General features: G+C 42.0%; 1 protein-coding gene and 1 long non-coding RNA gene across 7 annotated transcripts in view; both read left to right on the top strand.

The window, feature by feature from the left end:
- Positions 1-445: 445 nt before the first annotated feature.
- TARDBP (TAR DNA binding protein) overlaps positions 446-13,008 on the top strand; it is a 23,715-nt gene continuing 11,152 nt past the window's right edge. The window contains exons 1-7 of one of the 6 annotated variants that reach the window (XM_072977534.2): positions 446-611; positions 5,418-5,671; positions 6,598-6,761; positions 7,125-7,265; positions 8,277-8,447; positions 9,491-9,593; positions 10,616-11,607. In XM_072977534.2, coding sequence (XP_072833635.1) covers positions 5,434-5,671; positions 6,598-6,761; positions 7,125-7,265; positions 8,277-8,447; positions 9,491-9,593; positions 10,616-10,638 — 840 coding nt within the window. In that variant the 5' untranslated portion in view covers positions 446-611; positions 5,418-5,433 and the 3' untranslated portion in view covers positions 10,639-11,607. Of the gene's footprint in view, positions 612-5,417; positions 5,672-6,597; positions 6,762-7,124; positions 7,266-8,276; positions 8,448-9,490; positions 11,608-13,008 lie in introns of those variants that run through there. The other 5 variants (XM_072977533.2, XM_020782185.3, XM_020782184.3 and 2 more) reach the window with 5 other exon arrangements.
- Positions 12,425-13,008, top strand: part of LOC144584043 (uncharacterized) — a 1,448-nt gene continuing 864 nt past the window's right edge. Inside the window, exon 1 of the long non-coding RNA XR_013538049.1 lies at positions 12,425-12,564. This is a non-coding gene — a long non-coding RNA (uncharacterized LOC144584043). The remainder of the gene's footprint in view (positions 12,565-13,008) is intronic.

Raw genomic sequence — 13,008 nt, 5'->3', positions numbered from 1 at the left:
TCGACAGAACTTGCCTCGCTTACAGCGCAACAGCTTTTCCCGCTCTTTTACCTCAGAGCCACCACCTCATGCTTCCCCCGCCCTCCTCCTTTTGAGCCTGCGCGCCAGCTCCAACTCTACCCAACGAGCTTTGCTCGGGGCTTTCTCGCCTCTTCCCGCTCGGTCTTAGCTCATAATCCTATATACGCACGCGCGGGTTGGCGTTCGGAGGGCTGTACCACCCTCCTTCCTTTCTCGAGGGGACGACCGCGTCACAAGTTTCAAGATCTTCCTACGAGAGGCATGGAAAATCTACCGCGAGGGAAAACAAAGGAGACAGAAAAACCATTATTTTCAAAGGTTTTGTTTCTAGAGCGAGTCTTCCCAGAATTACACCCATAACTCAAACCTAGGACTGACGAGACACCCCTTCTGGAGGCATCAAAGTAGCCCGTCCCCAGACCGAAGCTTCAGCCCGTCGCTTCTGAGGGGAAGGAGGGCGCCGCCATTTTGTCGGCAGCGAGGAAAACCCAGGGGCTCGAGAAGAACCGCAGGACCGCTCTGGACCGCCTCCCAAGGCCTTAGCCGCCCTTGTCGGTTATTTATCGTTCCCTTGAAGTTTTGCTGAACCGGTGAGAGAGGGGTTCGGAGGGTTTCTGGCGGCTCGGCGTGATCCGCCGCGGGGAGAGAAGCGCGAGCCTGGTAGGCCTCAGTGAGGCCTCGGTCTGTCGTGGCGAGGCCGCGGAACTGGGGCGGGGTGAGGCTGAAATTTATTCCCCGGCGGGAGGAGGTGGCGGGGTTGGACGACGACGACGACGGGCAAGGTGTTAACTCGGTTTTTCAAACATAATTGCAAATATATTTATTGTGGAGTTGGGTCCACCTTTCCTCAGACGCGTTGCCCTCACTAGGCTTATGGCTCCGTAAAGGACACGGTAGGGGAGGAAAGGGTGGATTGGGAGCCACTTTTGGGGCCCTACCCCCCTTTTTGTGATACGTATTTGAAATGTGTGTGTATACACATACGCGTAAATATTTTACAGACGTACGTGTGTGTGTGTGTGTGTAAATAAAACCTTGCTCCTCCGCTGGAGAGGTTCGAGGGGCCAAGAGTCAACACCCTTTTCTTCAGTTTGAAAAGGCAAAGGCAGCCCTCGTTATAGTCTGTGTCGTGGGCGCTTTGTGGTTTGCTAAATATTGAACGGGGAAACTACTCATGAGGCTTCTCTACCTGGAAAACCCTGAAAAAAAGATCTGCATAAGTCAGAAGTGACCTGACGACACACATCCTCCTCGTTGTTATCATCCTAATTATTATCATTATTAGGTCTGAATACACATTGGTTCTGCTAGTCCAATATTGAATACACAACTGGCCCTGGAGTGTTATATCTTTGTACCTATTTATATGGGTAATTTTTTCAAATTTTATTTATTTATTTAACTTATATGCCACCCACTCTACCCAAAGGTCTCTGGGCGGCTTACAACAATTAAAATTCAATTAATGATAAGGGTCTGCCCCACGGGGTTTACAAGCTGGACAGAACTGCTTTAGAGCTCAGTGGTTGAGGTCTCTGACTGTGGAGCCAGAGGTTGGGAGTTTAATTCCCCACTGTGTTTCTCAAGAGAAAAGCCTGCCTGGGAGGCCATGGACAAAAGCTGCACAGTCCCAGGGATCCCTCCCCTCAGAAGAAGGGAATGGGAAACCATTTCTGAGTCTTCTCTACCTGGGAAAACCCTGGAAATAAAGGATTTCAATAAGTCAGAAGTAACCTGATGTCGTCGTCGTCGTCGTCTTCTTCTTGTTCTTGTTCTTGTTCTTGTTCTTCTTGTTCTTCTTGTTCTTGTTCTTCTTGTTCTTCTTCTTCTTCTTCTTCTTATTATTATTATTATTATTATTATTGAATATATATTGATCATACTAGTGCAAGTGCTGGTCCTGTTTATACAGTATGGGCATTTTTCAAATGGAAGGATAAGGCTCTGCTTCTGGGGGCTTATAATTTAGATTAAACTGCTGGCTAGCTCAGTGGTTGATGTCTGGCTGCGGAACTAGAGGTTGTGAGTTCGATTCTCCATTGTGTCTCCTTGTCAAGAGCTGGACTTGATGATTTATAGGGTCCCGTCCAGCTCTGTGGTTCTGTGATTATAATAAGGATGCAGGAGGGACAACCCAGAGAAAGATAGGGAAGAGTATATGGGAAGACTATGCATTTATGGAAGTTTTCAGGCTTAGTTACCCTCGGGCTAGGCTGAGGATCACTGTAGTTCTCATCACTCTTGTACAGTGTAAAAGGATTATGGGAATTGAGGTTGAAAGCATGCGGAAGGCTGAAAGTCTCTTATCCCTATATTGGGATGCCAGCTATTCCTGTTGTAAAAATGCACATGGGATTTTGGAAAGGATGCAGGGGACAGGTCATTGCTCCAAATAGCTTGTGGCTTAGGAGAGAGCAGAGATGTATATGGATGAAGCTAAAAGTGAAAAATGGACAGTTATTTGTGGTGAGTCTGCTTTGATTCAAGTACATTAAGCTGGTGGGTTTTGGAGTGATGGTCTAGCATAGAGAAAACACAGGTTCAGATCCCATTTGTACATGAAAGAGGTCTGGCCAGTGGCTGCCTAAATGTGCCTTTGGTCCAATCCAGTAATATTGTTTTGCATAATAGTTCCTCCTTGAGGTTACTAGGTTTTCAGTGGCTGTGTGTCATATGATGCTGCCAATTTCTGAAGCCGAATGTCCCTATACTGTATATTGGATGTTTAGGACAGAGGCAGGGCTCATTGTTTCCCTGGCCTGTTTTCAAAGAAATATTATTTGTAGAAGAAAAATGCATTGTTGCTGCCCGTTCTCTTGCCTGGCTTAGATTGCTGTTTTTTTTAATTCTATAATACTGTATGTTTATATGCTTCTTTAGTTACTTGTTTCAAACATTTGTTAAACAGTTTCACCATTCAGTTTAAGGGCTCCTGGAGATGCTTGTTGATTAATAGAAACAAAACCGTCCTTGTCAAGAGACTTAAAATCTTAAAAACGTACAGAGGAGACGGGGGAAGTTACATGGTGAGAAAACAGAAGTGGAGGAAACCCAGTCACTGGTTCCTAATGTTGTATGGTTCTTGTAAAGCACCCTGGTAGCGCAGGCACATGATGGTTGCCTTATGAGGACTAGCTAGGGTAGAAAACTGTACTGTAGTAAGGAGGAGCCAGATATGGTTGGATGGAGTAGCCTTTCTTCGTCACTTTTTGTCTTCTACTGGAATGGCTCTTGGATAACAGTTGATAGATAGGCAAAATCAATTATTAGAATTTAATGGCCTTGAGAGGGCAGTGCAGCCCTTAAAGTCAGTGTGTGTGAATACTTTGAATAAAATGATGGCCTTCCTGGGAGCCATTTGAATGGATCCGTCTGGAAATGGGATCTTGGGATAAACAGATCTTTGATTTAATCTGCAAAGGCTAGATCCAGGGAAGTTCTCATTTACCAATAGTTATTGATGGTGGCATCTAAATGGACTTTTTCTGTGCAGAGCCTGAAGGCCAAATGCTAAGGTCAGAGTAGGGTAAAGCTTCTGTGTTCATTCAGTATCTGCAGCATTTCTGGAAGCGTCTGCTTGGAAGTTGTAATAGCTAAATAAAACCTCTACATAAAGAGGCATACTAGCTGAGGGTAGACAGGCCTCAGGAATTTTTCCCTTGGGTCACCTGGGGTCAAGTGGGAAAGTTTAACTTGTTTAATGCTGTATCTGCCTGTGAAAAAAACACCATAGTTAACACTTATCACCCTGTGGGTCTTTCTGCTCATTTCTAGGCTTTTGCCTGGGAATGTCAAAGTACTTTTTGTATACTGTTTCCTGCACTTCAATAGTAGTAGTAGTAACCCCACTTAGTGTTTTTTGTAAGTAGTTAATGCTTCCTTATCATATTTTTATTTTATATATTTTGCTTTTTTTTGTAAGAGTGATCTAAACTCTAGGATACATTACAATAAAAGAAAGGAATTGAAAATCTGCTTAGTGATGTAAAACAAATCTGCAAGATTGGTAAAAATGAACTTAAAATAAACAGTGTAAAATCACCATTCTGTCTCTTCCTCCAAATAGTTCTTGTTTGGGATTCCCCCGCCCTTTTAAAACTCGAATGTCTTGGCCCCATGGTTCGCCCAGCCAGAATCGCTATTAACAATTGTCTTCATAGCATCTTATAGGTCGATTGCTCCTACTCCTCTCATTTTATGATCTGTTTATTAAGCAGAGACTAAGAAAGCATGACTTTTGCAGGATCACTCAGTTAGGGCATTGGTCAGCAGACGTTTGAGTGCAGGATTTGCCTCACTTCATTGCTTCATTCCCTGGTGGGTATGTTTTTTGGTTTCTGATCCCTGGCAACACTTTCTATACTTATGGGTATGGTGCTCTTAAAAGTGTCTCTTGGTAACCAAGCAACAGATAGGTTCAGCTTCTATTTGTTTCAGAGTATGTGTGGAAAAACTGAGCAGAGCTTTCTTTTTCCTCCACCATTGACCTAGTAGTGAAAGGGCCATTGAGAGTAGTTAGCTCCAAAAGATGTAGGTGAGGTAAGACTTCCCCCAACTGTTGGGGCAAGAGAAGAAGCTGCTCCAAAAGTGTCTCAGAAAAATCTATTCCATCTGCTAGTTGGCCTGAGATGTCAGAATGAAGGCAAATTATTCATTTAGTTGATGGCAAAGATCAGAGTAAAAGGGCCATCAAATTGTTGAATTTCTTCTGTGAAAGATCAGCTCGATATTCAACATACACATAAGGTTTAAAGAAACATACTGTACCACATTGCAATGTGGCATAGTGGATAGAGTGACAGACTGGGATTCTGGAGAGCAGTGTTCGAATCCCCACTCAGCTATGGAAATTCACTGGGAGAGTGAAACTCGTAAAACTACTCATTGTATCTCCCTTGCCTTGAAAGCCATGTTAGGGTCTCTATAGGTTGGTTCTGGTTAAATGACATGGAACACACACACACACAAGGTTTACAGAAAGGTTCCACATCACACTGACAATGTTCATCTGATCTTTCGGTCCTCTTCCTTTGTATTCCTTGTATTTCTTTTTTTCTGCCCTCAGAGGTCAAGAACTACAGATTTTAAAAATACAATTAATGTAAGTTACTTTAGTAGACATTATTGTTTTTTAAAAAATACAACCGTAATATTTTTAAGGCTTATTGCTAGCTCAAACTATTTGCTTATTTAGGCAAGTATGCTCTGGCATATGATGACCTTGTTCAAGTGTCAATCAGTGAGAGACCAACATTATTCAGTGAGAGTCAAAGAACTGGCATTGCTTCATTAACATAATGGAGGGGTGAATATTTTTCACTTCAAGATGCACGCTTGTAATAGTAAGCCACACGTGGTTCATTTTCTTCCCCTGTTGTCCTGTGTTTGTCATGTAGTGCCATCACGACGGAGATGTCGGAATACATCCGGGTTACCGAAGACGAAAACGAGGAACCCATTGAGATCCCTTCAGAGGATGATGGGACTGTGTTGCTCTCTACAGTTACAGCTCAGTTCCCAGGAGCATGCGGCCTGCGCTACAGAAATCCTGTGTCTCAGTGTATGAGAGGAGTCCGGCTGGTGGAAGGAATTCTGCATGCACCAGATAATGGCTGGGGAAATCTGGTGTATGTTGTGAACTATCCGAAAGGTGTGTACTCAGAGTTCTCCCTTCCCATTCTTTTTAAAATTAATTGTGGCTTCTGGTTTGGTGAATCCGTAAACAGTAGTTGGATTTCCAGGCTTCTAGAAGTCAAAGTCAAACAGCGGTTAGGTGACTTAAAATGTTTTTTTCAGTTTTATGTCAATCGATGTAATTGTTGGAATTGTTTCATTATATCTGTATATTCCCTAGCAGCAGGGAAATGAATGGAACATCTTCCAGTAGCCATCCCATTTGACTGTATTAGATGGAGGTACCTGTTGAAAATACCAGGCTGTTCCATCTGATGAAGTGGCCTGCAGTCTGTAGATGTTTATACCAGATAAAACTGGCTAGCTTAGCCAGTTTTAGCTGCCGTTGTCTTGTTTTTGTTAGCAGACACTAACCCGGTTGAGCTTCTCCTGGAAATGTCTCTGAAGCAGTAGGTGATCATTCTGTCAGAGAAGGCTAGATTGAATTAAAAACTTATTGCATAGACACTGGAAGCATGCTAGCTTGTGTCTGATAGTATCTGGTGGGGAATTCCACAGAATCTGAGGTGATATACTAAATACTTCATTTTGAGTGGCATTCAGATGAAGCACATTTTCATATGTAGGATTTTTAACAGCAGATTTCTGTTTATTGGTGACAGTCTAATTAGCATCATAGCAAATAGAATTTGAATGCTGCAAGTCTTAGTGCAGTTGCTGAGAAGAAAAGCCTATGGACCACAACAGTTGAGTCTGTGTTGGGTTTTTTGTGAGGTTGTAATCTCCATCCCTCCGTGCCTAGAAACAGATCTCAGTCAATATGGATTTGGGCTGTGCATCACTGTAAATGGAAACTATCCATTGAAGTCTTCTGTTGTGCCCGATGGGAGTCTTTGGTTGTTCTTTGGCCCTTGGGTGCTTATTGTCCTGCCTCTTTTTTAGACAACAAGAGAAAGATGGATGAAACCGATGCCTCCTCAGCTGTTAAAGTGAAACGAGCAGTGCAGAAGACTTCTGATCTCATAGTATTGGGTCTTCCATGGAAAACGACAGAACAAGACCTAAAGGAATATTTCAGCACATTTGGAGAAGTTCTTATGGTGCAGGTACTTAGTTTTCTTTTCCACAAGCAGTGATGTGGTTGGATTGTGAGTTAAGAGTTCTATCATCTGCCGTGTGGTGTCTCTCTAATAAAATACTTGACAGCTTACTTTGGGTTCTGTTGAAGGGAAGAGAAGCCACATTTACAAGTTTCAGCTGAGCCTGTATCAGATAAATGTTTGGGGTTCCCAGTTTTAATTTGTAAACATCCTAGAGTAGTGTTTCCACTAAAGGGACAGTATATACAGTAAATCAATCAATCAAACAAATACTAGTATTTGTTGTTTTTAATAGCCCTACAAAATAGAGTTGATATATAGATTCAAATGTATTACGGTTCTATCTGTGTTATTCTCCCTCACTTGCAGGTTAAGAAGGACATAAAAACTGGTCACTCAAAGGGGTTTGGTTTTGTAAGGTTTACGGACTATGAAACTCAGGTGAAAGTCATGTCTCAGCGTCACATGATAGATGGAAGATGGTGCGACTGCAAACTCCCCAATTCTAAGGTATTTCATGTGGATTACTATAGGCTCTGTAAAAACAAGAACTCCTGTTGTGTAGGCATCCAAAAATCATTCCAGAAAATGGGATCCTGTGAAGTCCTAAACACAGTGGCTGGTATCCAAAGTCTGAAGGGAACATGACAGAGACTAATGCCCCATAGCTGCCCCTCGTGGGTTATTCCTTAGGCATCTAGTCATGACTGAAGCAGTTCTTTAGGTCCTGGTTCATCGCACACATTGTTTATTTTATATAAAACCTTGAAAGATAAAAGGGATTCATTGTAAACACAATATTATTCCGACTTTTCGACCTAGGAATTTAAACTCATTGATTATTTATCTAAAATATTTTTAATCCCACCTTTTTTCTTCTTAAAAAAAAGACCCAAGGTGGCTTGCAATAATGAAAAGACAGCATTTAAGCTAATAAACAGGGAGCATACAAATACTAAAAGGACTAATGAATAAAATACCCAAAAGCAAAAGCAACACCAAAACACATTTAGTGTCGTTAAGGTACAACCATCCATTATAAAAACTCCACTCCACTCAGAAGTCCTTCACTCAGGGAATGCTTGCCTGAAGAGAAAGGTTTTCACCTGCTTGCGGAAGGACAGTTGCCTCCAGTGGTTCCTTGAAGTGGGATAGAAGTTAAGTGGAATAAGTCAATAAATACTGAAAGCCTTTGAGAATACATTAAATAAATACGGTTACCTCGTAGACCTAGAAAAGTGTCTGTCCAGGGCTTCCATTCTAGGGTTGTCCCTTATTGTGTGTGTGGCGAATTCTGTGCACATACAAGCTTCAGAAGGCACAGTTCCAAATCTGAGAATGATTTCCATGGCTGGTTACTGCTTGCTTTGGTTCAAAAAAACAAAACAAAACCCCAACAACCCTGTATTGGTTCTTTTGTAGTCTTGTTCCTCTGTGCCCTTGGGATGTCGGTGATTACAACAGTTAGATAGAAAAGGAATTGTTCATTAACGTAAGCTTTTTGTTCTGCCTTGGTGCCAGCAAAGTCCAGATGAACCTTTGCGTAGCAGGAAGGTCTTTGTTGGGCGTTGCACCGAAGACATGACTGCCGACGAGCTCCGTCAGTTTTTTTCGCAGTATGGAGAAGTGGTTGACGTCTTCATCCCCAAACCCTTCAGAGCTTTTGCCTTTGTTACATTTGCCGATGATCAGGTATCCATCCAAAGCGCCCTTGCTCTCCCGTGTGTGGGCTACTACTTCTTAGGCATGCCTAACGTGGTGTTGGTTGGGAGAAGGTTCCCCCGCCGTGTAATATTGGTTTTATTTGACCACTGCAACGGATAACAGAGATGATAGCCTTTCAGCAGTAGTGACAGGGCACTGGGAAGTTTTGGTCCTGCTTGTGTCTTCAGTTTGGGCTGAAGTACTTACCCAGTCTGAGACCACAATACCGGACTAGATGGGCCTTCAGCCTTGTCTGGCATATTCTTGTGTTCCTTTAAATGCTCATCTACATTCATTTTGTATAAACCTAAGTGCAAGCAGTCTATATATAGAAAGACAGATTGCAACCCTCTTGGTACAGTTCCCATTGGGCAAATTCACTTTAAAATCTGGTTTTCTTCCAGAAGGACTTAATCCTGAAAAAAAAAATCTTTGTATGCCAGATAGCAGCACTTCGTTGTTGTTGCATAAACAAAGCTGAATCACAGACCAAGATTTGATCATAAGTTGTGTTATTAGCTCATAAGTATATACTAGGTTTAGTTTCCTGATAATACTTTTTTTCCATATCAACTGTTTGAAAGGAAGTCAGGTTGTGGGGGGAAGAGAACTGGAGGAAACTAGCTCTCCTAGTTTGGAACAATTTGCTGGGTTCCTGCAAAGCTTTCTGTATTTCACAAGCAGTCTGCTAACTAGCTGCTTATAAACTTGAACAAGCCAGTAGCCTAGTTGGGCAGTGAACTGTATAAATCGTAATTGGGAGAGACACAGCACTAGATGGCCTTTCGTCTAGACGTTTAATGTGTTCATGTGAAGAAAGGGACTAAATAGTTGCTCATATTAAGCAGGAAGAGTATGAATACAGTTCGATTAAAAAATGGAATTTGGAGTTATCTCGTAACTGTTTACTGGGTTCCTCAGTTACATTGAAGAGAACAGTGCTCTTTGGGAACGTTGGACAATGTTTCTTAAACGTTTGTGATTTTGGTTTTGTCGCTGTTTACTCAGTCTCCATCCCTTATTTCTTATAGGTTGCCCAGTCTCTTTGTGGCGAGGACTTGATCATAAAAGGAATCAGCGTCCATATATCCAATGCTGAACCTAAGCATAATAGCAGTAGACAACTAGAAAGAGGTGGAAGATTTGGTGGTAATCCAGGAGGCTTTGGGAATCAGGGTGGATTTCCTAACCGGGGGGGAGGTGGCGGAGGTGGAGGGTTGGGAAACAACCAGGGTAGTAATATGGGGGGAGGAATGAACTTTGGCGCCTTTAGCATCAACCCCGCCATGATGGCAGCAGCTCAGGCAGCACTCCAGAGCAGCTGGGGAATGATGGGCATGCTAGCCAGCCAGCAAAATCAGTCTGGGCCATCAGGTAGCAGCCAGTCACAGGGCAACATGCAGAGGGAGCCGAGCCAGGGGTTCAGTTCAGGAAGCAATTCCTACGGAAGCTCGAACTCCGGCGCAGCAATAGGATGGGGCTCATCAAACACAGGCTCTAACAGTGGGTTTAATGGCGGTTTCGGCTCAAGCATGGATTCTAAGTCATCTGGCTGGGGAATGTAGACAACCTAATACTGATTCAGTGGTGGGGAAATGAGATTTCCCCTCACACCTCCCCCCCCCCCAAAAAAAACCTAGAGCTCCCGGTAAGTATATTGTAAGATGCATATACTAAAAAGGAAAAAAAATTCAAATCAATTTGTTCAGCGTGTAGTATATTTCAACAGTATTTTTGACACTTTTTTTCTTTTATAAGGGGAAAAAGCAAAGCAAAAGATTAAATGGAGTTTTATAGGTTTTGTTACAATGAGTTGGGGTATTGAGTGGTTGGAAGTGAACTGCTGTTTGCCTGAGTGGTAAACGAACGCGCTGCAATTTGATAGGAATTCATTTAAAGGAGAGAAAAAAAGAATTCCTCATTTCCTAGTCAGCTGAGACCTTTGCATGTTTCAAAAATGGAAGCCATTTTTCAGAAACTGCATCCTATCCTATTTAGCTTTTTTTTCTTTTTAAAATTTATTTTGATCCCCCGCCATAAGAATTTCTCTCTCTCTTTCTCTCCCTCCCCCTCCCCCCAAATGTCCTGTGTGGAGAATGCAATGTTGGTGTCGGCTTTTTTTCCTTTTAACACTGTCTCCCCTCCTCATACTAAAGTACGGTATGAAGACCTCATTTAATCCTTGCAGTTCATCTCATTTCAAAATGTGTTTGGAAGAAGCACTTCATTGAAAAAAAAGCAGTGCAGTAAAACAGAACAAAACAAAACAAAACAAAAACCTACCTTAGGAATATTCCCGTCTCCATGCTTTCCTCATCCAAGACTCCCTTCATCCTGCTGCACATGCTGCGTCTTAAGACGGTGGGTGTTCCATTTTTATCCACTACTCTTTTGTTTCATGGAGAGTCGTATTCAACGCTATGAACGCAAGGCTGTGAGATGGAAACCGGAAGGCTTGATTGAACTTTTGAAAACCTTGTGTGGGCTTGGATTGGTGGTGCCGAGGCATGAGAGAGGGCTTGGTATGTGCGAGAAAAAGGAGGAGACGCATGCAGAGAGAGACTTGGTGGTGCATTATGGGATTTTTTTATTTTTATTTTTTAGAAAAAAAAGTGTTTTTTTCTTGGCACGATGTCCCTCGATCCTGTGGCTTTGGTGAGAGAGTGTGCGGAGAGCAGTGGGAGCAGACGTACGAGTGCTGTTTTTTTTCCCCCCCTTGGCATTCAGAAGGACATCCCAATCTGGAAGAACTTTAAGTGGGGGGGAGGGCTTTTTACTTAGTTAACCAATTAGTTGAATGTGTTAAGTGAAATGAATATCTGTATTTTTTCTTCTTTATGTCAACTCTGCTGTGAATGCTGTATGGTGTGTGTTCTTTTCTGTTCAATGATCCTGTAAGTGTGGTAATGTGAACTGAAGGTGGGGGCTTTTGAATGGGAACCTCAGGCTCATGGCGTGCTTTGTGGATTTTTGTCCCCCCCCCCTCCAAAACAAAGCATGATCCTGAGCTCAGAGGTTCTCCTGTGGGTGGAAGTTTCTCTGTCTGTAAGATATCCATATGAATGCTGTTTGCTGCAGTTCTGTGTTTGGATGCTTTTTATAAGATTTGTCAATGTAGGAAATTCTTAAATAAAACTGATTTAAGTAATATGTGTGTGTGTTTGACAGCCCCCAGTGCAAAAGAGTTCATAAGCATTAACATATTTATTTGTGTGTGTTTTTTTTTAAAAAACCCATGTATCCTAAATTGGGTGAAACTGTTGTAAAATTTCTTTTCTGTTTTTAAGCTTGCCTTTTTCATTGATGTAGTTGGTATCCTATAGCTCAGCTCCAGTCCCATCTTCGTTACCTTTCTGTGACATATACATCTGAAATCCAGTTCAGCCAAATGAGGTACCCCACCCCTGGTGAGCAGTTCCCTCTAAAGTACTTGATGTGACAGTTAGGAGCCCGCCGACCTGTCTTTCAAGATTCCTGTGGCATAAATACACTCCAGTGCCTTCCATTTAGATGGTGTAGAATATGATACAGTATTAAGCAAGACTCCGCAGTTTTTAGTATCAAGGACCAGAGCTTAAACATTAGAAGGAAGTGTTAGGTTTTCCAGTGTCCAGAATCAGAACTACCAGCATTATGGACTCCATAGTCTTAAATAAGTGTTACACTATCAAAATCTTACTGCTTCATCTATGACATAAACTTGCCATTTTCCTTTTGCACCCTGTGGAAGCAATAAATGGACCTCCTTAAACTGATACAGTCCTGCTTCACTCTTGAGTTTGTCCTTGTTCCTTGGGAAGCTAGCTAAATTTGTTGTTTAGTGCTTATGCTGGTGTTACTAGTAAAGGTGAACATTCACTCAAGACCTCCGCTGCAGTGGTTCTCTATGTAAGGCAAGTCTGTGAATATTCAAGAGGAGAAATATTCTTTGATAAATTGCTTGACCTTTTCTGCATCTAAATCAGATCCATTGCCAAACTCTGTACCATCTGAATTTTGCATTTTAGCCCTTGCACTAATACCAGCTACGGCTGCTGAGTAAAACGTTAATATGGTAATCTCGGATCTCCAAAGGCTAAACTCATCCCAGGAAGGATCCTGAGGGGTAAGTTCTATATACATCGCTAGCATGGTTTCAGTAATCTGTTTCAGCTTGTGTTTTTTTTTATTTTTATTTTTAGAAAACAAAAGTTTAGGCTCAGCTTATAAAACAGAAGGGGAAAACCCATGTTGTGATGTTTTAATGCTGCTAGATCACTTAAGGGCTCTAATCATGCCCTCCCCAAATGCTCAAGTATATTAGAAATGTTTGCAAACATTATTCGTATCTTCAGTTTTTTTTTTCCATTAGTGTTTAAAGTGAGCTAATAAAAGGTATTCTCATAACTTGATTGTCTGGAGTCTTGTTTTGCTTTAGCTTTCCATAGACCTGCATCTATTGCACTAATGTGATTTAAAGTGGGGAAATAAGGAACACAGTCAGTTTAACACTGCTAAAAGGATAATCTTGCTAATGAGCTTCATTTAGTAATAAACAGCATAGTAATTT

This window comes from Pogona vitticeps, chromosome 7, assembly GCF_051106095.1.
Source record: "Pogona vitticeps strain Pit_001003342236 chromosome 7, PviZW2.1, whole genome shotgun sequence".
NCBI lineage: Eukaryota > Metazoa > Chordata > Lepidosauria > Squamata > Agamidae > Pogona > Pogona vitticeps.
Note: the sequence above shows the minus strand (reverse complement) of the source record. Positions and strands in the feature narration are given on the sequence as shown.